General features: G+C 35.2%; 1 protein-coding gene across 10 annotated transcripts in view; it reads left to right on the forward strand.

Annotated features, from left to right (window-relative positions):
- Positions 1-27,034, forward strand: part of Asator (tau-tubulin kinase asator) — a 323,859-nt gene that overhangs the window by 198,317 nt on the left and 98,508 nt on the right. For 9 of the 10 annotated variants that reach the window (XM_069828645.1, XM_069828649.1, XM_069828653.1 and 6 more), the window contains exons 6-9: positions 1,117-1,215; positions 2,348-2,467; positions 10,591-10,860; positions 17,175-17,370. In XM_069828645.1, the coding sequence (XP_069684746.1) occupies positions 1,117-1,215; positions 2,348-2,467; positions 10,591-10,860; positions 17,175-17,370 (685 nt within the window). The remainder of the gene's footprint in view (positions 1-1,116; positions 1,216-2,347; positions 2,468-10,590; positions 10,861-17,174; positions 17,371-27,034) is intronic. The other variant, XM_069828650.1, reaches the window with a different exon arrangement.

The following is a 27,034-nucleotide window of genomic DNA, read 5'->3' on the forward strand; positions in this document are numbered from 1 at the left end:
TTCATTGTACTTTTTCATAATAATTCTGTTTTCATTGGGTACAATCTATTATTGATTTCACGGACAAGTGAGTGGAAAATTGTTCATGTTGTGTGATTGTAAGTAATTTTCTGTTAATGTCTAAGTAATATTAACAAATACAAAAATCATAGAAAAGGGAACATGAATAAAAATGATGAAGAGGTGGACAGTGATCACATTGTGGCACTCTGAATGATGAATTATTCTGAGTTAGAGGAACTGTCAGATTCATTTATCCTTGTTTCCATAAAGAAATGAACTAACATTACAGAACGAAAGAATGTCCCAAGCTTCAGCTGATTTCTGATCTTAAACTGCTCTTAAGTAAACAATAATTTAATGATGTCAGGTATATCGATGTAAGTGATGACAATTTCACTGTATTCATGAGCCTGTAACTTCTTGAATTTTATCGCCAGTTTGTCTGCATCTTGATTTAAATCCTCCCCACATTATCTCCTGCGTGCACTTTCCCCACTGTTTTCTCAGATTAAAGCATTTGATAACTTTGATCTGCTCTTCAGTTTCATTCAACTAAACCGAATTCCATCTAAAGTTACTCTCCTAAATCCAGCAAGTCAGAATCTGTTGGAATGACAGTTGACTGTATATTACATTTGCAAATTACTGTGAAGTATTAGGCCTATAAAGGTAAAGGAATTACAAAGACTCATTTTCATTATCGTTACAAATAAGAGAACAGTTAAAGCTACGCTGTGAAAATTTTCATGATTTTATTCAAAATATGTTCCTATGATAGTAATTTGTAACTGCTTTATGGATGCCGAAAATTTCAGCTGCTGATAGACAAGCTAAGGAGACAACACATACATATCCTTTTAAAATGAGCAGTTTGAGCTTGTCACAAATAAAATGAATAAAAGACTTCCAGTGAAGAAAATGAAGATAATTTATGGCTCAAAATTTGGCTGTGGTGGAATAGTCAAAATTCGATATATTAAAAATATAATCAGTAAAATAGTTTTTTGGGCTTAATTTGGTTATGGTATTTTATTATAAACAATCTGTATATTGAGGTATATGCAGTAGTCTTTGAAATCACTAACACTAAAACTCTGTGTCCTGATTGTATAGGAGATGGGTCGACATGATGATCTATGGTCTCTGTTCTACATGCTGGTAGAGTTTGTTAATGGACAACTTCCATGGAGGAAGATCAAAGACAAAGAGCAGGTATGTATCATATACAATAATGTACAGATTCAGTAGACTATGTTAAATATCTGCTTGATCTTATGAATCTTTCGAAGCAAATACTATAACATTGTTCATAAATGGATCAATTTATTGGCTTGAGATATCCAGTAAGAAGCAGAAATTTACATAGTATTGTCATGTGTATGACATTATGTAGATAAAGTAAGGGAACAAATGAGCAATAGAATGCGATACATAGGTATTAAATTTAATTCCATTTATCCTTTTGGGAATTGGCTGGGTCACTGGTTGAGAAGAAACTGTCTTCTGAAGGATGCACTGGAAGGAATTGTGAATGGGAGAAGAGTTCGAGGCAGAAGAAGATATCAAATGATAGACGACATTAAGATACGTGGATCATATGAGGAGACAAAGAGAAAGACAGAAAATAGGAAAGACTGGAGAATGCTGGGTTTGCAGTGAATGACCTGCCCTTGGGCAGAACACTATGAATGAATGAATGAATTATCCTTTTGATTTGATGAAGATATAATACTATATTTAGAGCACAAAATAGCGTTAATTAACTTCATCTAACTTTATTAAATGAAATCCAATTGTATAATTTACACCAGAAATATAGCGATTGTGGCATATGATCTTTTGCGATACAGAAAGAAGAAATGAAATTAATGTTTCTGTTAATTTTATCCATTGCAGATGGGGTGTTGTTAATCCTCAGCTATTACAGTATTCACTCTACTTGAGCTAGTCAGAAGCAAAGGCTGGACGAACAGACAATTACAAATTCTCTTTTCTATACCATGCCAGTCGCCAGTGAAAACCATTTATCCTCCGACTATTTGTTTCCACTGTTGCCTTAATATCATTTCTGGTGGGCAGTCACATAGACAGTGTAATTGTTTAAAGAAAACTTTCTGAGACTGTCTTATGTCCTGTATCCAGTCCCATGAACAGATTATCCCTGAAACGTAATTCTCCACCCTTGCTCATAATCACGCAGGAAGCAAGTAATTGAGAACACCTTTGAAGAGACAAAAAACTTACCCCTCTCTTCCCATTTACCCGCTAACCATACTGCTGTAGAGGAAATATATTATGTTGTCTGATCACTTTTTGTAATCTTTGTTCAATTGTCCTGTTGCAGGTTGGCCTAATGAAAGAGAAGTATGACCATCGGTTACTATTGAAGCATTTGCCATCGGACCTACGACAGTTCCTGGACCATATACAATCTTTAGAATATGCAGATAAACCTGATTATGCAGTAAGTTTCTGCTTATGCATGATAAGAGACTGAGTGTCGTCTTGTGCACTTTTCATATTATGAAGTTTCGAGTTAGTGACTTTCTTTTTTAATTTATTCTGTCAATTATTCATAGGATCACAACCCTTATATTTAACACTTTTATTTTATAGATATCTATTTACAGAAACTAAATTATGTGTTTGCTTTTACGATTTAAGAAGACAGTTATGTATGAAATGGATGCTTTAATTTAAATGCACTCGATGAAATTAATATTGAGTGCTAGACTCGTGTAATAAAGAAACCTGAAGATAGTGATTGCAAAATATAACATAAATATTAAATTAAGGATATACTAACACTAGGAAGAATTTCAGTTATCAACCTGTCACTGAGTGGTGACCATTAAATAGAATTTTACCAGTGCACTCCCATATAGTTATGCTGTACTGTGTTGTTTGTCCTTATATAAAGTATCGAGAGAATAATGTAGTATTGCAAAATAAGAGAAATATTTGGCATTTTCACACTTGTCTTCTTTGTTCATAGTTCCGTTTGTTTGTAAAATATATACATAATTTTCTCCTAAATTATTTGAACACTTTTGTTCATGTTGATTATATTTTTAATTTATCTGGAGTATATTATGCAAATTAAAATAGCGCTACTTTACTTCAGGCCCTCAAATGAAAAGGATACTAAATGGCGCTAGATTCGTAATTTTTCCTTACTACAGTACTGGTACTTTCGTCTTGATTTTTACGCAAATAATACAATGAACAAAATAAGTCCATGCTCTATGATTAGAAAAATATTTCATACAGAGCAATTATTTTGAAGTGAAAGTATATCTGATGGGTCATTATCATTATACACTTTTACAAGTTTTGGAATACTACCTTGCCAGGTCGCTTTCACAACAATAGAGAACTCTCTGTCAGAGTTCCAGTCAAACTAGTTCTCTCATTTAGAAAGTGTACCACCATCCAGCAGTTTCCATAGAATGTTGTTGTTAAATAAAATACATACAATATGATTCACAATGCCATAGTAAGTAAAGCTTATTTATTATTCCTAAAATAATTTTGAGTACAGGAACTTCTTATAAATATGGATCTGATTCTAAATAGTTAACGTAATTATTTCTCATTTTGAGAAGTAGAACACTATGAAGTAGGCTTCCATAGGTATATTAAGTTTATATTACCGATGGAAATAATGAGAGTCTCTATTACTGTTGTACTGTACTTCTAGTGACATCACCGCTATATTTCGCATAAGTTAACTTCGTTAATCTCTAAAGGGAAATCAAGTCCGGTCTATAGTAATCAAGTCTATATTAAAGATACATGGGGTGTAACTTTAATAGTGGCAACACTGCTGTAAAAGCGAAATGAGACGGAGTTAATTGTCACTTCTACCACATGTTAGTCTGTGTCTGCCCTCCTCCCCCCTAAAAGGACTCTTCCGTCCGACTCACAGCACATGCTCTGTGGAGAGTTTGAAGTTAGTCTCCTGTTCGTTACAGCTCTAAGCGGTTGTGTTTTGCCATGTTTACAAAGCAGGAATAGCGATTTTGGCTGAAAATTCAATCTCCCCGTGGTCGTACAGCACGACAATGTCATGACAGTCTTGTTGAGGCATGTGGAGAGACGGCGTTACCATATAGGACTGTGGCGAGGTGGGTTCGAGCCTTCAACGAGGGGCGTGACCGCGTGGAAAACATGGCTTGGCTGAGTCGTCAGAGTGTTAGTGAAGAGGAAGTGGAAGCTGTTTCTGCGCTATTAGACAACTGTCGACGATAGATGGTACGTGAGTTAGCCCAGGAGATAGGAATATGGCATATGACTGTTTCGTATTCTAAAGAATCGTCTAAAAATGAGAAAAATTGCATCTTGGTGGGTTCCCTGGGATTTGATGGAGGGATACGATATGACACCACTCAAACTCACTTGGAGCATTATGATCGTGAAGGAGACGCCTTCTTACGGTGTATTGTTGCGCTTGATGAGACATGGACCAGGTCATACAAACTTCTACTAAGCACCAATCAAATGAGTGGCATCATTACGGGTCACCATGCAAAACAGTGATGTGTCGTGCTCCTACGAATGTGAAAGTTATGCTGATTGTTGTGTACGACTGTGACGGCGTCATCCTAACACCTACCATCCCACAAAGCCAGAATGTTAATGCACAGTATTTCCGTCATTTTTTGGAGCATAATCTGAGACCAGCATTGCAAAGAAAGCACCCACACGTTTTGCAGAACACTCCCATCATTTTGCAAGATATTGCAAGGGTGCACACGACACACCCTGTAGCTGATTTGTAACGTTGCTGGGGGTGGGAAGTGCTTTTCCATCCACCATATTCACCGGACTTAAGCCCCTGTAATTATGATTTAATCCCAAAGATGAAGGAACCACTTCGTGACGTTCGATTCCAGACTGTTCCCGATATTCTGCAGGCAGTAGGGCGGTCCATCAGAATCATGAATAGAAGAGGAGCTGCTACAGGGATACTATGACTTCCATATCGCTGGCAACGAATTGTAGACAATGCTGGTTACTACATTGAAGGACTGTAGAAGTTTCACAGATGTATCACTTTTATTTTCGTAATAAATAAATAGTTGCCATTATTAAAGTTACAACCTATGTATATACGAGTACAAAAACAAAGTTTTCAAACAAAGTGGATATCATATTGTTTCCTATGGATTTTTTTATGACAAAAATAAAAATCTGTCTCTAATGATATGGTTAAACTTGTCAAATTAACAACTTCATTCTACTAAATAGTGATACTAGTCAGTAGGTAAAGTACCATAATAATTTCATTATTTAAACAATGAAGTTATATAAGTTGTTAATTCAACAAGTTTAACCATATCATTAGTGATATACAAGTGTTAAAAGTGTGTAATCAAGAATGAATGAATAAGATGTATGAGGGTGCTTGGAAAAGGTAACAAGAGTTCTCATGGACAAATTTTATTTCACAGGCAGATATACTGACACACAGTAGTAAGGCACTGGTACGCATTACTTTTCAACATAAGTCATCATGCTTGTCCAAACACTTGTTCCAACAGTAGATCAAGGCATCAATGCTGGCATAAAAGAAATCTGCGTCAAGTCCCTGAAACTACATCATGACAGCTTGCTGAACGGCCATATTGTTGAATCGCTTATCACCCAGGTGCTTCTTCGAAAATCACCGAGTGCCAGGTCGGGGCTGTAGGGATGATAGTGCAGTACTTCCCACCAGAAGCGCCATAACAATTCACACATGCTGTTGACTGCATGTGGTCGTGCAGCAACGTGACGCCTGTTGAGAAAAGTACAAGTCGTTTTCTGCGAATTGCCTTCCACAAACGCCCCCCAGTGTGTGACAATAACTGACAGCATTCACTTTCGCTCCCCTGGTGAGGAAATCAACCAGAAGCACGCTCTTATGGTTTCAAAAGACCATTGCTATAACTTTCTTCGCAGATGGAGCTAATTTCTTGCAAGGTGGAAACGATGTGTGTTTCCATGACATGGAAGCTTGCTCTGTCTTCAGTGTCACATGATGCACCCACATTTCATTCTCTGTAATGATAAGGTGTAGGAAAGCAGTTCTTTCTCATAAAACCGCATCAAGTGCATGAGAGACAATTCCATCTCAGTGGTTTTGTTATCTTCTGTGAGTTGCCTTGGCACCCACATGAAAATGTCTTTTGGCATCTCGACTACTAACTATCATTCATGAGCAGCTTCTAGTGGAAAGTACTGGACCATCCTCTCTACAGCCCTGACCTGTAACCTAGTGATTTCCATCTCTTCGGACTATTGAAGAAGCATCTGGGTGGTAAGGTGATGGTAATGAACAAGCCAACCTATTGACCAAGCATGGAACTTCAATCCAGTGCTATGGCCCAGAACCTTGTGTTTGCATCTCTAAGTGTATAATCAAACAGGTTCTAAAGAAGAACCTTATGAAAGTATTACTAGGAGCCTGGAGATCTGCAACAGCTATGAGACAGGCTAAACTTCTTACTGGAGAACCAAAACCTGACTCAACTAAACAACTCCTGACCTTGGAAAGAGAATTCTAAGATGAGTTACTAGGCTTTTGACTGGACATTGCCATCTAAATATGAATATTGCCATCTAAATAAGCACCTTCACATTTAGGGCCATAGTGATGACCCAATTTGTAGGATATATGGACTGGAGGTTCAGTCATCACCTCACATTTTGCTGGATTGCGCAGGTTCAAGCCAAATCAGGCATCATTATCTCAGAAAACATATATTGTCTCCTAGGAATTTCAGGAAATTAAACATAGTAATATTGCAAGGCTTGTGTCTGGGTTGATTTCCAGATTACGGGGTGCACAATGGACCTTTTATGCCTAAATGCTATAATTTTATACCCTTAAATCAAAAGAAGAAGAAGAAGAAGAAGAAGAAGAAGAAGAAGAAGAAGAAGAAGAAGAAGAAGGGTGGTAAGTTATTCAACACCAATACAGTCGTTCAGCAAGCTGTAATGACATGGCTTCAGGGACTTGACACAGATTTCTTTTATGCCGGCATCGATGTCTTGGGTCGCCCTCGGTAGCGCAGTTGGTATAGCGCTGGCCTTCTATGCTCGAGGTTGCGGGTTCGATTCTGGCCAAGGTCGATGGCATTTAAGTGTGTTTAAATGTGACAGGCTCATGTCAGTAGATTTACTGGCATGTAAAAGAACTCCTGTGGGACAAAAATTCCAGCACACCAGCGACGCTGATATAACCCCTGCTGTTGCGAGCGTCGTTAAATAAACCATAATTTAATTGATGCCTTGGTCTACTGTTGGATCAAGCATTTCGACCAGTATGGTGACTATGTTGAAAGGTAATGCATACCAGTACCCTACTACTGTGTATCCTGAAATAAAATTTGTCCATGAGAGCTTTTGTTACCTTACTTTTGAAGCATCCTCATACATTGCAAATATTCAAATCAAGATTTTCAGGTATAACTCCCTGTAAAGTTGATTTGAATAATTTCGAGGGAAAAATTGTTCTGGAGCTGGGTATCGAACCCGGGACCTTTGGTTTAACGTACCAACGCTCTACCACTGAGCTACTCGGGAACTCTAACCGACACTGATCCAATTTTTCCCTCTATATCCACAGACCTCAAAGTGGGCTGACAACCGTCAAGCAACCAACTTCGAGTGCACACTAACTCCGTGTGACTTAAATTGTGGTTTTCTGTTAACGAACAGTGACGTGTATTATGGATCGGTGTCGGTTAGAGTTCCCGAGTAGCTCAGTGGTAGAGCGTTGGTACGTTAAACCAAAGGTCCCGGGTTCGATACCCGGCTCCGGAACAATTTTTCCCTCGAAATTATTCAAATCAACTTTACAGGGAGTTATACCTGAAAATCTTGATTTGCATAATACACGTCACTGTTCGTTAACAGAAAACCACAATTTAAGTCACACGGAGTTAGTGTGCACTCGAAGTTGGTTGCTTGATGGTTGTCAGCCCACTTTGAGGTCTGTGGATATAGAGGGAAAAATTGGATCGGTGTCGGTTAGAGTTCCCGAGTAGCTCAGTGGTAGAGCATTGGTACGTTAAACCAAAGGTCCCGGGTTCGATACCCGGCTCCGGAACAATTTTTCCCTCGAAATTATTCATTGCAAATATTGTCAAGATGTCTATGCTGGAAATCTGCTAAAGTTTTCATAGAAATTAGGTAGTTCTTACTTTTGTGAAGAATGATTTTCAAACCTATAAAAATTCCCTAGATAAATTTCGAGTTCATGAGCGATTTGAATCTCATTGTAGCGAAACTAAATGAGGAAGTAAATGTGTCTTGTCAGTTATCTGGTGCTAAAGTGATTCAAATGAGAAAACCAAGAGCAGCATTGTTATTCAAGATATTGTGAAGAATGTTGTTGGTTGACATAATTTCTTTAACTTGATAAAAATCATTGCATTTGTGAAGCAGTCCCCTAAATGACTCTCTCTTTTTAAGCAGTTACAAGACCATGATGCCATGAATTTACGACCTTTCTGTCCACAAGGTGAATGATTAATTCGTCATTATCATCAGTTAATTCCAATTATGGACAGTTGAGTTTATAGAAGAATTATCAGAGTTGTCTGATGCAGGTACTAAAACAAATGCATTTTGTCTTCAATTGTTCTTATTTCAGTTATACTCCTGTATGAATGTTTTGTGCAAGATATTTGCCCATGTTGATGCCATGAACACAGCTGTACAGGGGAAATTTCTAAATTTTCAAGAGGTATATTCCATGATTTAGTGATTGGAAGAAATCCTTAGACATATAAAGAATTACGTATGAGACATTTTGGGAAGATCATGGGCAAATCTTCTATATCTCCAAGAACCAAAATTACCTCGACATAGAAGAATGCTTAAATAAATTGATGGTGATAGTGATCCTTATCATTTCACTAATCTGAGATGTGAATCGGCAAAAGTTCTTTGAAGTAATTGCTGTTCCAATTCAGTGCCTTATTCTGGCCTTTGAAAGTGATGCTTTACATCTGTTGATTAAGTTTCAAAATTTCATTATTAAAAAGATGACAATATCGCAGATATTTCACACTTTTTTCAGAGAAGTGATTGACATGCAGAAATTCAGTGCAAGGTATATCCTCTTAAATTATTTGACATGCAGAAATTCAGTGCAAGGTATATCCTCTTAAATTATTATTTTTTTCAATAGTGCAGGTACTCAAAAGTGATCAGTGCATAACAAAATGAGATAATTCCTGAAGTTAAGAAATTTTAATGCCTTGTGCTGACTGTCCCATTATCAACATATACTGCTAAAAGATCCTTCTCAGGTTTAAGAAGGCTGAAAAGCTACTTGAGATTTTCAATGGGACAGTGTCATCTTAATTCCATCGCATTATTGCATTGCCACTGAAACAATCACCAGCCTCTTGGAATTGATTGAAATAATTGACTAGTTTACTTTAAGAAATGAACTGTGTTACCAGACGTTTACTTTAGAAAGAAAGTGAAACATCTTAAATACAGGTATTTATAATTTTACAGGTAAAGGATTGTTGTTAGTGTGGTTATATAGAGTGTCCCAGGAAGAATGTAAAATATTTCAGGCTAATGTATCAAGTTTCCCCAATTTTTTTTAACAAGTTTCGCCTATACATACAACAAAAACAGCATTTTCTCTTGCTGTAAACTCCATGCTCTGACTTGCTATCAGTATACTAATGTTATCAACTTATTTCGAATTGGCAATCAAAAGTTGCGTCTACACACTTTTCTTAAATTTAGTTGACAGATATGGGTGTGCATTATATCAGTTGATTGCCTGACATATCTTTGAAGTTTTTAAAATACGTGTGAATTGCTTTACTCAGAAGAATAAACTCTGTGAGATGCAAACATATCATTCATAAAGCACTGATTATTTTACTTTGTTCTCAAATAAAAAGGTGACATATTGTTTCTTCTTTTTTTCCCGAGAGTTAAATATACAAATATGTGACAAAAGCTTTTAATATTCTTTATTTAGCTACATACTTGTTATTTAATGTAATAGTATTTTTGTAAGCATTTGTTTGATATTTTATACATTTTTATAATAATTAAGAGCATTACTTCTTAAGTTTTAATTTGTTATAGAATCATAATAAATTCGCGGGTGCCCATGTAAAGGGGGTTAAGTCAAATTGTAAGGTATGTAAACTTCTCTCCTTTAGTACTGAACAAAACTCCTTTGTCACAAAATACGGAGCACTGTAACTGCATCATGGATGGAAACATGATTTAACCCCTTTAACACAAGACAGAAGTAATCGTGGAGGGTTCAAATCTTTACTTATCCTGCTTTAGCCAATTCATACTTTACCTCTTTTACATGAGCACCCGCGAATTATTGGAAAGGTTCATTTACATAAGGACTTAGTTACTCAAAATGGTACCAAGAATAAACTTCAAATGATACTGTATAATTTCGTAAACTTCTTGTATTGTAGGGGAATATGTGAAATTTATTGATTTGTTTATTTATTTCTAAACTTAAAAATTTTCCTTCTTTCTAGTTATGAGATAGATAAGATTTCATATGAAAATTTTGATTTCAAAATCTACTGAATTTTTCAGATGTTGATCGGCCTGTTTGAACGCTGCATGAAACGTCGTGGAGTTAAAGAGTCAGATCCTTATGACTGGGAGAAGGTACCAAATGTGACGTCAGTAACAGACAATGCAGTGCCGCCTGCAGTCACCACCTCACCTGCCATCCTCAGTCGACCAGCAACAGGCATACTAGGAGCCACACGTATCACAGACAACCTCATGGAGGATAACCTCATCACAAGTCTAGACAACAACCAGGAGAACATCGAGCCAGATAACAGGCGGGAACTCGAGGTAAGTATCTTTCTTCATCATTGGGAAGATGTTATATTTGGACAATAATTTGTGTTCATTTTCTCAACACATGTTTAATAGTTTCGTTCTTGTGATCTGGTGGATGCTATGTTTTCCTCTGGGCGAAAATATTACAGATCTTAACCCAAGTTAAAAAATTGAAAACACAGCTTCCAATATATAAGTAGAGTCATTGACTTGCATATTAATAGTTTAATGCATCTAAAAGATCCCTTTGTTCATGAATGAAGACTATGTCCAAGGTCGTCATTACACGCATCGAAATAGTTCGTAACAGATATCACTATGATAATAACTGTGTAGACCTTTGCTAAGAAAAAATGAGAGCTTGATCAAATCTCACTAGTTTCATGTATAACATTACCTGTCACTGTACTTAATACAAAATACACAAATTGGAAATGTGTTTTAATAAAGCCAAAGGCAGTTAGAAAGAGCCAGTGAATTCATTGTCATGTGTTCAACATTAGAAAACAACCAACCTGTTTTCACACTTTGAATCAGACTCTGACTATTCCATAGTCTTCCATGTGTAACGAAATCTGCTCATCTGATGTACATGTATGATGTGTAGATGTTGAAAATGGATATCAGTAATAAAATTAACTCATCTGGCAAAAACTATTAGAGTAAAAACCATTGTCATATACTTGACATTTGACATCAACCAATTAGATGTTTCAACTGTTTTTCTATTGTTCACCAACAAAGACAGACCTGACCATAGTATTTTGCCTTTATTCATGAACAAAGGATTTTTACATGTAGTGAATTTAACTAGCGTATGGAACTAACAGCTTTACTTCCCATCCAATAGAAGTCGCACTTAGAATTTATTTATACCTAAGAATCATTGTTCTTAGCTACATCTGGTATACTTCGACCGAGAAACAAATATAATAACCTCTAGACCACATAGTATGATGAGAGAAGACACATTGATTCACAGACGTACTGCCCAATCTTCTGTGTAACAGTACTGGCTGACTTGCTAGTAGAGGATGCATAAATTGAAAATGGATATAAATTAGCTGAGATCATTTGAGAAAAATCAGTGACTTTATTTTCAAATACTAAGTATTGAAAACTAACCAAACATTTCATAGTTTGTATATTCCTTCATCTTCAGATAGAAATGACGAAACCTACTTATTTTCATCATTAAAATATTTTACATAGGAAGTAAAATTAATCAAATTTAAAAACATAAACAGTGCAATCAGTTGAGCTATACAGATTACTATCCAATTTACAGCATATGTAATTCATCAGTTAAACTATGCAAAAGTATACAATACGTAGTAAACAGTTTAATTCAATTTACAAGCATATTTTAGTTGAGCTATACAAAATTGTACAATACATATCAAGTAGATTATTCAATTTACAAGCATAAACAATTCCTCAGTTGTGTAGAAGGTATGCGTATGTAGAAATTTGGTTAATTTGTTCTCAAACTTTTCTCATGGTCCTGTAAAGCTTTAAGTTAATTAGGTAGTGCATTGAAGACAGTACCGGTAATACATGAATACGGCAGTGAACTACCGGTACTTTTTTATAACAGCTTAGACTAACAGAGGGTAGATGGAGATCTAATTTATGTCTTGTATTAAAATTATTAATGTCTTGATCAGTAGTATCTTGGTTTTTAATATAGAACATCATTAGAGAAAGAATGTACTCACAAGGTAAGGTCAAGATTTCTAAATTTTAGAAAATCTTTTTACATGTCCTTTTATGCACACCAGCCATTATTCTTATAGGTTTCTTCTGTAAAACAAAAAGTGTTTAGCTTCAGACGAGTTGCCTCAAAATATTAATCCATATTTCATTATAGAATGAAAGTAAGTAAAGTATGACATTTTAAGTTGTGTTTATATCTGAAAGCAGGCAGAGTTCAATTTTAGGAGTAATATATTCTATGTGTGTTTTCCAGTTCAAATGATTATCAAACTCTAAACCAAGAAACTTTGTGCTTATAGATTCTTTGAGATGAATTTCATTTAATCTAATATTGTAGGAAAACTGAGTACTATTACATATACCGGTACTAAATTTGACTACCGGTACACTTGGTTTTCTCAACTTTAAGTGCTAGTTTATTTGCACGAAATCGTTCATTCATTAGATTCAGCACTGTATTAGAATGTTTATAAAGTGATCATATTGTTTGCTTGAAATAATCACACTTGAATCATCTGTAGATAAAATTACATGCAATATATTATTTATGGTTAAGGTTAAATCACGTAATGTAAACTAGAAATAATTGGACCTAAAATTGATTCTTGGGAACTCCATGTTTAATATTTCTAAATTCGGAATAAGTAACTTTGTGTCTTTTATATAGGATAACAACAAGTTTTGATGGAGAAATCATTGCAATAAGTGAAAGTCTCAGGAATCTTCTATGCCACATCAATAAATTTAAGAATGCAGTTATATTGTCAGACTCCAAAGCAGCTATTCTATCAATAGTCTCTAAACACACACCTTCACCTCAAACAGCAGAAATAACTAAAATGCTCTCTCAATTAATATCACTCAATAAAAGAATTGTATTCCAATGGATACCATTCTATTGTGGAATCCTGGGAAACGAGAATGTGGATGCTTTAGCAAAGAATGGCAGCACTGCTACTTACAGACCTGTTACTAAATCTATGTATTACTCTGTGAAAAGATTTATTAAATCTACATACTTAGACTTCAACAAAAAAAATTTGATAACACAATCTCAAGGGAAAAAATGGAACTCTCTGCATCATAATCCACAGTTAATTCCCGATTTACCACGAAAATCGTCTGTAGCTGCATTTAGATTGGCAATAGGCCATGATTGTTTGGCCAAACACCTGCATAGAATTGGAATATATCAGTCTCCTAACTGCCCTTTGTGCATCTCAAACCAAGAAATGGATTCGGAACACCTCAAAATCTGTGCTTCATTGGCTGGTCATGATAATATCTTTGAAAAATATTGGAGTGCAAGAGGTCAAATGACTTTATTGTCAAACGCCTGGCATTAGAAAACAACAACAACATATGTATCTGTAAAAAAAATCTGGCATTTTGTCCTGTAGGAACTGGCCATGTTTAGGTTAGAGTCTAACCATTAGACCAGCTGATCACAATATGCCTTGTACAATGATCGTCCTTCTGTAATGTACTAAAAACGCAAGAAGTCTATTTGGAAGGCTTTAATGCTATCAGGTGTATGGTGACCAAAGCTCACTTTTTGTTTGTTGCAGGGAATTATACTTTTTTGTGAAGGATATTGAATTTGCATCATTAGCACAGTTACTAAAACTCATTGTTTCATTGAAGTAGACTCTTAGAAAAGAACAGCAAAGAAATGATTGAAGAGAAATGAACATGTGCAAAACACAGAATTACTTTGTAAATTTTGCATCTTCAGGAGACTTTGTACAGAAGCTCTGAAGATCAACTAAAGATTGAATGGTTGCAAAGTACAACAGGGACAACAACTTCAATTTTTTTTTCTAATTAATTACTCTGTATAAACTACTAGATTATTTAGCATTGATGTAATTGGTGATAGGAGGATGATATTTGACGAGATGAGGCCGAGAATTCGCCATAGATTATCTGAAATTTGCCTTACAATTGAGGAAAACCTCGGAAAAAACCCAACCAGATAATCAGTTCAAGTGAGAACCGAACCCACGCCCAAGCACACTTCTGGATCAGCAGAAAAATGTGCTTGCTCTGCTGAACTGCAATATTGGTCAAGAAGAAACATCATAGTTGTCATATGATTGAAGAGCAATACTCATGTGGACTGAAGTACGAAAGAATTTGGGATGCGGCAATTCTGTGAGTTTTCATATCCAAGCATGTGGGGACACTGAGTGTTGAAAGAGTTATAATCCGCATCAGAGTAAACATTTTGGTCATAGTACGAATGTAACAATGGCAGAGAGAATGAGTGGAGTTCTCGAAGAATGTGACTTTTAAGAGGGATATGCCACGAAAATATATAGATGAATCTGTGAAAATACCTCGGGTGAGAAGATTGCAACAGAGTTGACATGATTCCATTCCAGACCATGATTGAAGACATACATATAACCTCTCATGAGAGAGTACATTGAACGGAAAATATATCTGTATATATAATTTGAACTGGTAATGGAAATTACGAGAAAACGGCTGAACGGATTTTAATGAATGACTCCACATTTTGAAGCTTGGAACCCAAAGATTTTTAGAAAAATAGTAGTTTTCAGTGAAATGTCAATTTTCCTACATAATTTTACTATTTTCCAAAATCCATCTGTCGTCAGTTTTGAGAACTAATGGCTTTTCAGAATAAAACAAAAAAAAACACACACACACACACACACACACACACACTACAATAAGCAATATTACACGAAGGCCATGACTTGCAGGATTGGTGACATAGAGCAAATCAGAGCAAATTATTGGCATCATTACTCTCTTAACAGTGATACGGCTGATAGTTCACATTTAAAATTTACTTTTTGAGCTTCATTTGCACAATATCACTTCTTTCATGTATGTATTGCGTTTTATTACAATTTAAAATACAAGAATAACCAGACACTGTGCGGAGGAATCTTAAAAATTTCGTTAATATTATTTAAATAATTGCACAGTTGTATATATCGCCCAGTATAAAAAATTAGCTACATTAATATAATCCAAATAATTTTCACATTCATAGTAAGTACTTTGATTTTTATTGTAATTGTACAGTGAAATCCCTCAACCGGCACCCAAATAACTAGCAATACCAAAATAAAGGCACTTCTGGCTGAGTAAAAAAAAAAAAAAAAGTGTTTAACTCTGCTACTTTGCCATAGTCTGGGCCGTCAGTTTTGCCACATTAGCAAGTTCACACGAACTTTCATTTTCAGTGAATATTTGAACCTAAAATTAGCGTAGGCTATTATTTGTATTGTGTGATGTGTTTTAATAAAGAAAATCCACACAGGTTTTATGTTTATTTAATTATGTTCGAGCCGTCAATGTTGCAACATTAGGAAGTTCGCACAAACTTTAATTTTCAGTGAATATTCAAACCTAAAATTAGTGTATTATTTGTGTTGTGTGAAGTGTTTTAATAAAGAAAATCCACACAGTTTTTATGTTTATTTAGTGATGTTCGGGCCATCAGTGCTGCCACATTAGGAAGTTCGCACGAACTTTAATTTTCAGTGAATATTCGAACCTAAAATTAGTGTATTATTTGTGTTGTGTTTTAATAAGGAAAACCCACATTGTTTTTATGTTTATTCAGTTATGAGCAAGTGATATAGAAATAAGCTTCACATAGCTGCAGTTTCAACATTTGGCACAATGAAATACAAACTTTTTTTTTTTTTGCATATACCGGTATTTAGGCCTATTCAATTATCTGGCAAAATCTCGTATCCAGAACTAGCCTGATCCCTTTGGTGCCGGATAAGAGGGATTTACTGTAATTGTAAATTTAATATTAATTGTAATTTTATTCTTCATATTGTAGTTGTAATCCCCTAGTAGAGGGAAAGAGAAGACCTTACGGCCTTATCTCTACCAGGTTAAATAAATAAATAAATAAATAAACAAGTCTTACTGATCTAATGAGTTCCTCTGGATTGAAATATCACGGGTTCAATCCTAACTGAGAGGAATAGTGTTAGGAGTTAAAGATTCAGAATGCAATCTTCATCTTACGATGTTTGGGTGACGTATATACGTCCGTTGATGTGACATATTAATGAATTAAATACTATTATAGTCACAATCATGCCATGGTATGAAAGAAAGCCTGACCGGAGAACAGGAAGTCGCAGGTTCGATTCCCGCTCGAGATTGTGAACTCGATAGCTCACTGGTAGAGTGCCTGACCGGAGAACAGGAAGTCGCAGGTTCGATTCCCGCTCGAGGTTGTGAAATTTTTCTTTCATACCATGGCATGATTGTGACTATAATAGTATTTAATTCATTCTGAATGCGTCTTTCATTGGATACAGAAGTAAATTTCCTGACCCAATGTAATAAATTTACTGCATATAAAAGATCTCTTCATTCATCATTAAATTAATAAAGGCAAAATACTATGTCCAGACCCACTATTTCTCCATTCTCAAGTTTTGGTAACAACTGTTACTACGATAACATTGTAGTGGCCTCTAATAGAAATAAATAGGAACATATTGTTTTAAATCTCTCACTGATTCACAACCTTACATGTGTAATAATATCCACTAATATTCATTTTTACTTGTCACATATATAATAATGTCTTACACATATTACAGGCCCAGCTCGACTATGAAAGTGTGTGTCGAAGACGACGTCACAACCTCCATCAGGAGACGACATCTCCCCTGGTGACCGAGACGAACCGGGACCGAGGTGACAAGCTAGTTATAGACAAGAACTGCAACGCTACCCTGGCTGCTACGCAAGCCTCAAACCAGCCACTGGACACAAACACACAACTCTTGTGTCCAGGTACAAGTTCTGAAATGTTAGATACATTTCCTGTAAATCAAATTCTTGAATGTCCTCTCCGCACCTTGAACTGTGTGTGCCTTTCAGTCGTGAGGATATCCCACACCCTGTTGCTTGTTGTGGCTATAGACAGTTTTGTACAACAGGGCTAAATTTCCGAAAAGTTGAACTTGGTAAGGTGGTTGTATATTTCAGAATAAGATGAAACTGGAATGGTCACCATCTGTGTACCATACTAAGGATTATCTTATTTTGACTCAGGAAAGGACCCGCAAAAACACATGCAAACACTTCCTGCTTTTCAGTTCTTTCTGGAAAAGTTATAGTAATTTCAGCTGATATTACATTTTTATAGTCATTCTCTGATCAGGTCAGAATTAAAAATACATTAAACTCCAGTTATCTCTGTCTTCAAGTGTCATTCACTATTTACGAGTATTGCAATTAAATTACGAGGGCTATTTAGAAATCAACTTCCGATTGGCTACAAAAAAAAACACAAACAATGGTACAAACTATTTATTGCCTGGAAAACGTTCCTGGATAGTGACACTATTTTTCAACATTATCGCCATATAAAATCAAGTACTTGTGGTAACGCTGAAGAAACATTAAGGTCGAGGTCATTCTCTGAACTTTATGCTGGTCAGTGAGATTTTTCGGCACCCATCGTGCACAAAATTTGTGGAAACCTAACCTTGCTGTAACAATTTCATGGAGACTTGTCCTTCAAATTTGTGGGAAATTTTCAGAGCGTTCAGAAATTGTGAAAGGACATATTTCACACACAGTTTGTTCAATTTGTTGAACGAGTTCATTAGTCACAATTGAATGTCGTCCTTGACTTCCCTCATTGTGCACATCTTCACGCCCATTCTTAAATTTTCTGCATCAATCCCATACAGCACTATCACTCATAATGTTGCCATAAACACGATACAATCGACAGTGAATCTCGGCAGCGTTAACTCCTTTTGCGTGAAGAAATCGAATAACCGAATGGACCTCACAACTTGCGAGACAAGTAATAATCGCGTCCATTATCAACACCTATTTCTCACAGACTACTGAACGGAAATTTAGTTATCAATAATTAATCAGTGGAGGTCATGATGTAGATAATAATGTAGTTTTATTTTATGCAGAATGATTCCAAAAACTTGTGCTATTGGTATGAAAAAGTTAGAGATCTTGAAATTTTACTCTTCTGAAAAACTAAATTAAATTAAATGTTATTAATGTTTCTGATGTAAGCTGTCAAATTGTACACATAATCATGCATCCCAAATTCCTCACACATCGGATATAATAATTATTAATAAAAGATATATATGCTTTGCCTATTAAACTTTTGTATAAAAATGTCACAAGAATTTTCCTGGATTAAATATGTTTCGGTAATTTAATTAACATGATTTTGATAAAGGATGATATTTCGTATAATATATACGTTTATTAGAAATAAGTGCGTTTTTATGTAATTGCAAAAAATTTTCAGAACTTTCATAACCATTGCAGTTTTCTGGAACGAAATAATGACAATAATCGAAGTCCTGCTATATGATATAATATTTGTATTTCTGTGAGGAACATATGCGCCTTTGAACAAATTAATTTAGATTTCATTTGAAAACAGGATGGCTTTAAATGTGTGCCATTGAAACCTTTTTTTAACCTTGAAATAATATACAGTAAAAAAAAATGTTTTTTTTTTTTTTTTTTTTTCGATTGTGCAAGTAGTTGTACTGTATTATTCATTTCGACGTACCAGTATTGATTGAAGACCAAAAAACTGAAAACTAAATTTTCTCCATCATTCTGTCGAAATGCTGATGTGCATAATCTCTTAATAAGTAGCCTGCTTCAAACTTTGCTTAATACTTTTTAATAACAATGAAGCAAGTTATCAAAACAATGTATTTTTATACATATGTACTTAGCCCTTTGATCAACGGCCAATAATTAATTGTAAGCGATCAATATAATTATGATCCTTGTAATTAGAAAGTGACACTTTTTCTAATCTCGTTCCCTCAGTCTTAGTCTTGATACAAACTTTTGCATATTTGGAACATGTCAAAGAGGAAATTGTCCGAATTTCATTATGTTTTCTCTATAGTTTGAATCAGAGAGGTGTTCTCAAAGGTAAGAAACAATTTCTACCTCAAAAGGAGTAGAGATGCCCTCATATTTTGCACCACTCTAACCATCAAACTGATATCCATTCAGACAGTCGTCTTTAGTGGTTTCTTGTTTACCATTCTTGCTTTTGGATTCATACATATATCACAAGTTTAAACCAAGCTAAAGACGATGTACTTTTAGACGAAAAAAATCCTAAGTGTACCTTCCATCATTTGGGTATGTAAAACTTCCCTTCGTCAATAAAAGGAACAGATTTCATCATAATAATTATTGTGGAGTCATATGGTAGAAAAAGCATAGGAATATATCAGTGGGCCATAGTCTTCTGTGCATAATGATACTCTCCAACTTACATGTGGCAGATACACAAATTACAAATGGGTGTAAAGTAAGTCGAGACCATTTGAGAAGAGCCAATAACTTATCGTCACTTACTTGGCATAGGAAACCAACCAGCCCAGCCATGTTCGTTGGAGTTGCTTAATTGTGTATAATAGATATGACTGACCATTTTCCAACTCAGTGAGAATAAGTAAATAGCCTTCACAAATGTTTACCGAACATTTTTTGAACAGCTTTATTCAAATACTGTAACTGATTTGCAGCAAAGTCGCTGTGTGATTGTGGGGCTGCGTCCTATTCTGCCTGCCAGGCTTCTCTAATTTGCTTGTATTGACTTTGAGGCCTGTACAGCTCCGACCTTCCTTTCTTTTCCTTTGCTTCACATTGTTTCAGTTTTCATAGTTGTAACTGATCTTTAAAGTACGTATAGATCAGTCTCTTAAGATGAGAACTGGAATGATGCTTTTATATATTGAGCTCTGCAATATTGAGTTTTATGGAATCTCTTGTGTGAAGAAGAGGAAATGACAGTTTTATTGATCGTTTGTAACATGAGTTACCCATCCCATTCTGTTGACATAGGTATCATGCACGTTTAAAACGTGATTGTAACTTACTTTTTATTTTATTATGTTGTTTTCTTCATATCACTTTGTGTAGTAAATTATTTCTTGCATTTATTTCTGTAGCTTTGGATGAGAAAATATAATTATTGTTCTCAAGTTCATATATGATCCTCGTCGTCCTTGTCGCCATTGTCATCATCATCGTCACTGTCACTGCCATCATCATTGTATATTATTATTAGTATTATTATTATTATTATTATTATTATTTTTTTTTTTTTTTTTTTAATTATTATTATTATATTAAGATAAATGGTGATTGAACTTTAATCTAGAAAAGCTTTCTGTAATGCATATTATTCAGTAGTTTAATATGAAAGGATATTTTTGCTTCACATAATTATAAAGACAGAAGGAAGTGCTAAAACATTTCTACCAATAAGATATTGAAGATATGTTTACCAGGATTTAATTGCAGCTCACTGAATAATTATAAAAAAATGTTAGACTTCAGAATTATAATTTTAGAAAATAATAAACTCTACAGTCTTATGTTATATTGAATAAGATACTGTAAATGTACAGCTCATGATTGGTATTCTTATTTAGAATAATGGCTTGTTAAGTATTATATTTAGGGCCCAGAAGTCCATGCTCTAAAAACTATTAAATATGCATCCAAATTTGTCCATAAAAAGTGTAAAATATGCCAATAAATATGCACTAATAGACGAAGAGAAATTACGTTTTGTGTTGCAGTACAAATGCAAATGAATATAATCTTACATTATTCCTTAGAGATTGAAGCAGAGATGGTTCCATTACAAATGAATATAAACTTGCATTATTCCTTAGAGTTTGAAGCAGAGATGGTTTCATTGTCTAAAACCAGTGAAGAGATGCAATTCACAAACAAATGTGTGACTGAGGTTTTGTAACTTCTTTGCACATCACACTGAGGTATATTTAAATGATGTTAATTGTTCTGCAGACAGAGATAAATCTTTTGTTGCACTTCAGGATTTTCCTTCGAGATTGTCTTGAATATTATTTTTTAAATGTTAGTCACTTTTTTCCCTTACTTATTGCTTTGTATTGTCAGGAACAGAGTTGAGATCAGTTTTCGTTTCGTAAAAAGGGTTAGTAATAATGTAAGGGAGTACCAAGAGTGTTCAGTGAAGTGATTGCTTATAGTAAGCTGGAATAATGAGCAGATAAAAATACAGGATTCCCTTCCAACTCATCATTTGCCAATAGCTATATTTTGATCTATTTGAATAGATGCTGTATCACTTGAGTCCAACGCAATAACCACTCCTTTAACTGTTTGTAGATGCTGAGCATAATATAAGACCTCATTGGGTTAACAGTGGTATAGGTGGAAGTGGATTATTAGGTGCTATTGATTTAAATAACTGAATTCCTTCAATGGGCATTTAACAAAAATTTTCTTTAAGGAGGCGTGCAAGTCAGTGGTCTAGCATATGATGTTTGAATGTTATCACTGTGTTTCACACATTCTATCTCCCAAACAGTTCCCTGCTTTTTGCGTTCGCGAGAGAAAAAAATCTTATAAATCTGCTGTATAGGCCATAGAGTATTGAAAATATTATGCATTTATAGAAAAGACGAAAATATACACTTATGCATTTATAAAAATGACGAAAATATGCGCTTATATGCGACATAAAACCATGCCTAATAAACTCAGAAATTGATAATTCGTACAGATAATGTGTAAGCATATAGTTATATCTTCCAGGAAAAAGTATGCAAATGCATGAACGTCTGGGCCCTAGTTATTTAAATACGTGCACTTATTTTCACTCTTCATTAACCTTGTCCAAATCTTTATTCATTGCACACATATTATAATAAGTTTGTTCGTACAGCAATTTGTCAGTTTACAACTGTCATGAGCATGCGTAGATTGACTTGACTTTCCTGCTCGTAAATTCCAAGTGCCCATGCTCATTCATGATACGAGGCGCATCCAGAAAGTAAGTTTCCCGATTTTTTCCCCTTGAAAGTAAACGTAATTAGCTGTGTCAATTGCACATGCGTAACAGATCTATGACGTATCAAACATATGCCAGCTGGACAGGTCCCGCCTGGTGCCAGTAGCATGGCAACAGTGGTCCGAAATGGAAGCTCTTATTCCTTCTCCCTTCCGCCTGCGAGGTTCGGTCGGTGATAAAGTTCTTTAATGCACAAAGCATTGCGCCAATTGAAATTCATAGGCAGCTCTGTCAGGTCTATGGGCCGAACATCATGAGTAAGCAGATGGTGCTTCGCTGGTGTAGGCAGTTTTCCGAAGGTCGTCAAAGTGTCCATGATGAAGAGTGCAGTGGGCGACCGTCCCTCATCAATGATGATCGTGTTGAGCTGGTGCGGCAGTGCATCATGGAGAACCGTTGCTTCACGATTACGGAGCTGAGCAGCCATTTTCCGCAGATATTGCGATCCTTGTTGCATGAGATTGTCACTAAGCACCTGCTGTTCAAAAAAGTGTGTGCCAGGTGGGTGCCGAAAAACCTGACACCCGAACACAAAATGCAACGTTTAAGAGCAGCACTGACATTTCTGCAACAGTATCACGATGGCGGCGACGAGTTCCTCGACAGGATCGTCACGGGCGATGAGACTTAGATTTCGCACTTCACCCCGGAAACCAAGCAGCAGTCAATACATTGGCAGCATAGTGGATCTCCGGTCAGGACGAAATTCAAACAGACGCTGTCGGTATGGAAAGTGATGTGCAGTGTTCTGGGACAGGAAGGGCATTCTGCTCATTGACTTCCTTCCAAGAGGTGAAACAGTGAACGCTGACCGTTACTGTGAAACACTGCGAAAATTGCGACATGCCATTCAAAACAAGAGGCGTGGAATGCTTACTGCAGGTGTTGTGCTCCTCCATGACAATGCTCGTCCACATACGGCTCGGCGCACAGCAGCTGTTTTGACGGAATTTGGCTGGGAGTTATTTGATCATCCACCCTACAGTCCTGATCTTGTTCCCAGCGATTTTCACGTTTTCTTGCACCTCAAGAAATTCCTGTCCTCCGGTGAGCGTTTTGGCAACGACGAAGAGCTGAGGACGTCTGTCACATGCTGGTTCCATTCACAGGCGGCAGAGTTCTACAACAGAGGGATACAAAAGTTGATCCCACAATACGACAAGTGTCTCAATTCTGATGGTGGCTATGTTGAAAAAGTAGCTGAAACATTGCTGTACCTGTTGCCAATAAATGTTTTCGTGAAAGTGTGTGTTCTTTTTTTTTTTTTAAATAGGGAAACTTACTTTCTGGATGCGCCTCGTAGTTGCAAACTGCCAGAAACTGCTGTACGAACAAACCTAATATATAAAGTGTCATCATGAAACAGTTCCTAACTTGAAAAATGTTTGTCCAACCTTAATCAAAATGAAAATAATACAAGACCATATCTTCTTCAGTTCAGGGTATATACCAAAAGAAAATTCTGTCATAATAGTTGTCATTTCCTTCTCTTACATCAGTATCTGTGTTTTAGTGAATTAGATATCTTTGCAACGTAATTGTGTACTATCCTCTTGCTTCAATGTGTGCTAGTGCATTAGAAATCGGCAATACAACTGCGTTTGTCACAGTCTCTGCAGTAGTACTGCTCTTACCTCATACACATCTATTAATGTACATGTGCTAGTATTCTCACTCTCTGCACACAGTATTGTTTTTAATAAACATTACCAAAAAAACTGAATAAGGGTAGATGCTGGTAGAGAATTTTGAAAAGGAAATAGAAGGAGAAAATGAATCAATAATTTAGGATATCTGTATCCCTGGTGCTGAGAGTGAGGATAGAGAATGGGTTTTTTCAAAGAGATGAAAAAGTTTGTTGTATTGTGCACTAATAATTTACTTGCAAAGCAATGTATTACTGACCATAATTGAATTTCTATTTTTTTTTTCACTACTGATAAAATGGTTTTAGTATTCAAGTACGTATTCAGAAATTAGATCAGTAAGTTTGTTTTTGCTTTTTCAGTGTAAATTCCGAATATCTATAAAAAAAAAAAAAGTAAATGGCTGATGATATATAGAGGAAACATTTTTTATATTTATATTTCAATCAATTTCAGATCTAATGGGTAGCTTATTTGGTAGAGAAACAGGCTGCGGACTAGAAGGTCCTGGGTTCAATCCCCGGCAGTGATGGAATTTTTCTCGTTGGCAAAACTTCCACAATGGCACTAGGTTCATTCAGCCTCCTATCAAATTGAGTACCAGGTCTTTCCTGGGGGTAAAAAAAAAGTCGGAACTTGGTGCCGACCACAACACTTCATCCTAGTGCTGAGGTTATAAAAGTATGGAGCTCTGCCTCTGTGACCCCCAAGCACATTCATAACATATCTAGGGGATGCCTTATCTTAGAACTAAGGAACACTTAAGTTTAGGGAATAAAATCTCGTATAAGTTTAATAGTATTTTTTTTCAATATACTATAATACTTAAAAAGAAATCTAGTTACGTAGCATATAACTAGCATAACTGCAGTTAGAACTTATAACACATAAGCTAATTTGATCATTAGTTCAGCTATTGGTGATATTAATTCTGCTTTAAATAATTACAAAAAGACTGCTTAAGATATTTAGAATACTTCATGATTGTAAAAAAATATTCTGACATTTGGTTCTGTAAAATTATTATTTTTAATGATCACTAATTACAAAAGTCTTTCCTGCACTGTTTACTCTTTGCAAAAGTGGGCTTCACAGAAATTGTTGTTGTTATAAAGTAGTTACGTCCATAAAGCATAACATGCATATGTAATTATTACTACAATAAGACTGATTTTATTAATTGTGTTTCATGTGTATAATGTGAAAATCCTTCGAAGTTCATTCAGGATTCCTAATTCCTCAGATGCATTATTCTGTTATGGAAAGTGGGATTCCATTGCTGGGCTAACATGTACTAGACAGCGGAATTTATTGCACTCCTACACCTAATGTTATAATGAATAGTGGTTGAATTTCTCATCCCACATCTACATGGCATGTCATATTACTTAACAAATCAGGACTTTTAATATCTAACTTCCATATCATGTTCAACATTCTGTTTTCTCCAAGATTTGTGGCCCAGCATATCTTCATTATTATTACAATTTTTCGAAGTATTTATGAAATTTAAGCCCTGATTGCAAGATATTTTGGCAGAAGTAGTCGCTCCAGCACATGACAAGGTTGGTGTCTGCATGTAGCACAGCTTTCTTTGTTATTTCGGCTTGTAAGTAAAAGCGTGGTAGGTCAAATGCTTAATGCTCTTGCTGGATTTAAATAATAGATGGCATTCATATAAACATATAATACTGCAGTTTTAACTGAATGTTAATTGTTTCACACATCTATAATGTTGAACACAATAGTAAGATTCATTGAGTAATAAAATATTAAGAGTGGTTGATTGCCGTCCAGGAAGGATCATTCATTTGTTAATTTGGAGGGAAACCTTTGTAAACTCTAAGTGAGATATATTTCAATTCAGATTTTTTAAATTTGTTTGTGTAACAAACACTATTACGTTACTAACTAGAAAATCAATTTCGATTGACTATTATTGTGTAATTGAAAAACTGTCAGAGCGTAGAGCTTAATTACTGCATAAATATGTTTTAAATCACTTTAATTATCACCTTCAGCTTTAAAAATATTTCCATCTTTAAATAAGACAGCCATAACTCTACGCACTGCTATTTGTTGTAGTGAAAAGTGGAAAGCAGCTTACACTTGAAGTTTGCCGCTAAATAACTTTGTTGATTCAGATAATACTTTGTCATTTGCCTATCTTGCATCTTGCCCATCTTTTTTTTTACTTTGGTATTGCACTTTTATGTACAATTGCAGTCTCTTCATGTTGATTACTCGTAAAAATTTGTTCTTGTTTCATTTTCTCACACACTGAAAGTCTGTACTATTTTCTCCTGATTTATGTTGTGTGTAGATTTCTGTTATTATCGGAAATTGATTGCGCAAGTTTGTATTCCTTTAGCGTATAGTTAATAAACTGATATTATATACCATGTTGCAGTGCATAAAGCAAAGCCAAGGTCTTCGTATATTTCTTATTGGGAATATGTATTAAACATTTAACGTATTTACAATTTTAAATTGATCAACTGTGCAAATTTAAAGTGAATGATGTGAATAAGCTATACTAGAAATTTGAGCAAATAATTTATATTTTTAATTTAAACATAGTACGGTGTGCCTGTTTTCAAGTAGTTTTATTTTTTAAACACTTTTTTTTTTGTATCTTTACTTAGAATTGCCTCAAAGTTACGTTTATTCACATACAGTTTAGTGAACTTTGTGTTCAGCAGTGTTTTATTTTTCAAACACTTTTTTTTTTGTATGTTTACTTAGAATTGCCTCAAAGTTACATTTATTCACATACTACAGTTTAGTGAACTTCGTTCAGTAGTATCCAATAGTATAACATTTATCATTTATATTTATTTTTCAACAGAAACATTAACTATAAATCTACTAGTACCTCGAATAAATGTGAAAATATAAAAAGTAATATAACTTGTATGCTATAAAATATGGTCCTCCTCCAACCCGT

Source organism: Periplaneta americana, chromosome 6, assembly GCF_040183065.1.
Source record: "Periplaneta americana isolate PAMFEO1 chromosome 6, P.americana_PAMFEO1_priV1, whole genome shotgun sequence".
Taxonomy (NCBI): domain Eukaryota; kingdom Metazoa; phylum Arthropoda; class Insecta; order Blattodea; family Blattidae; genus Periplaneta; species Periplaneta americana.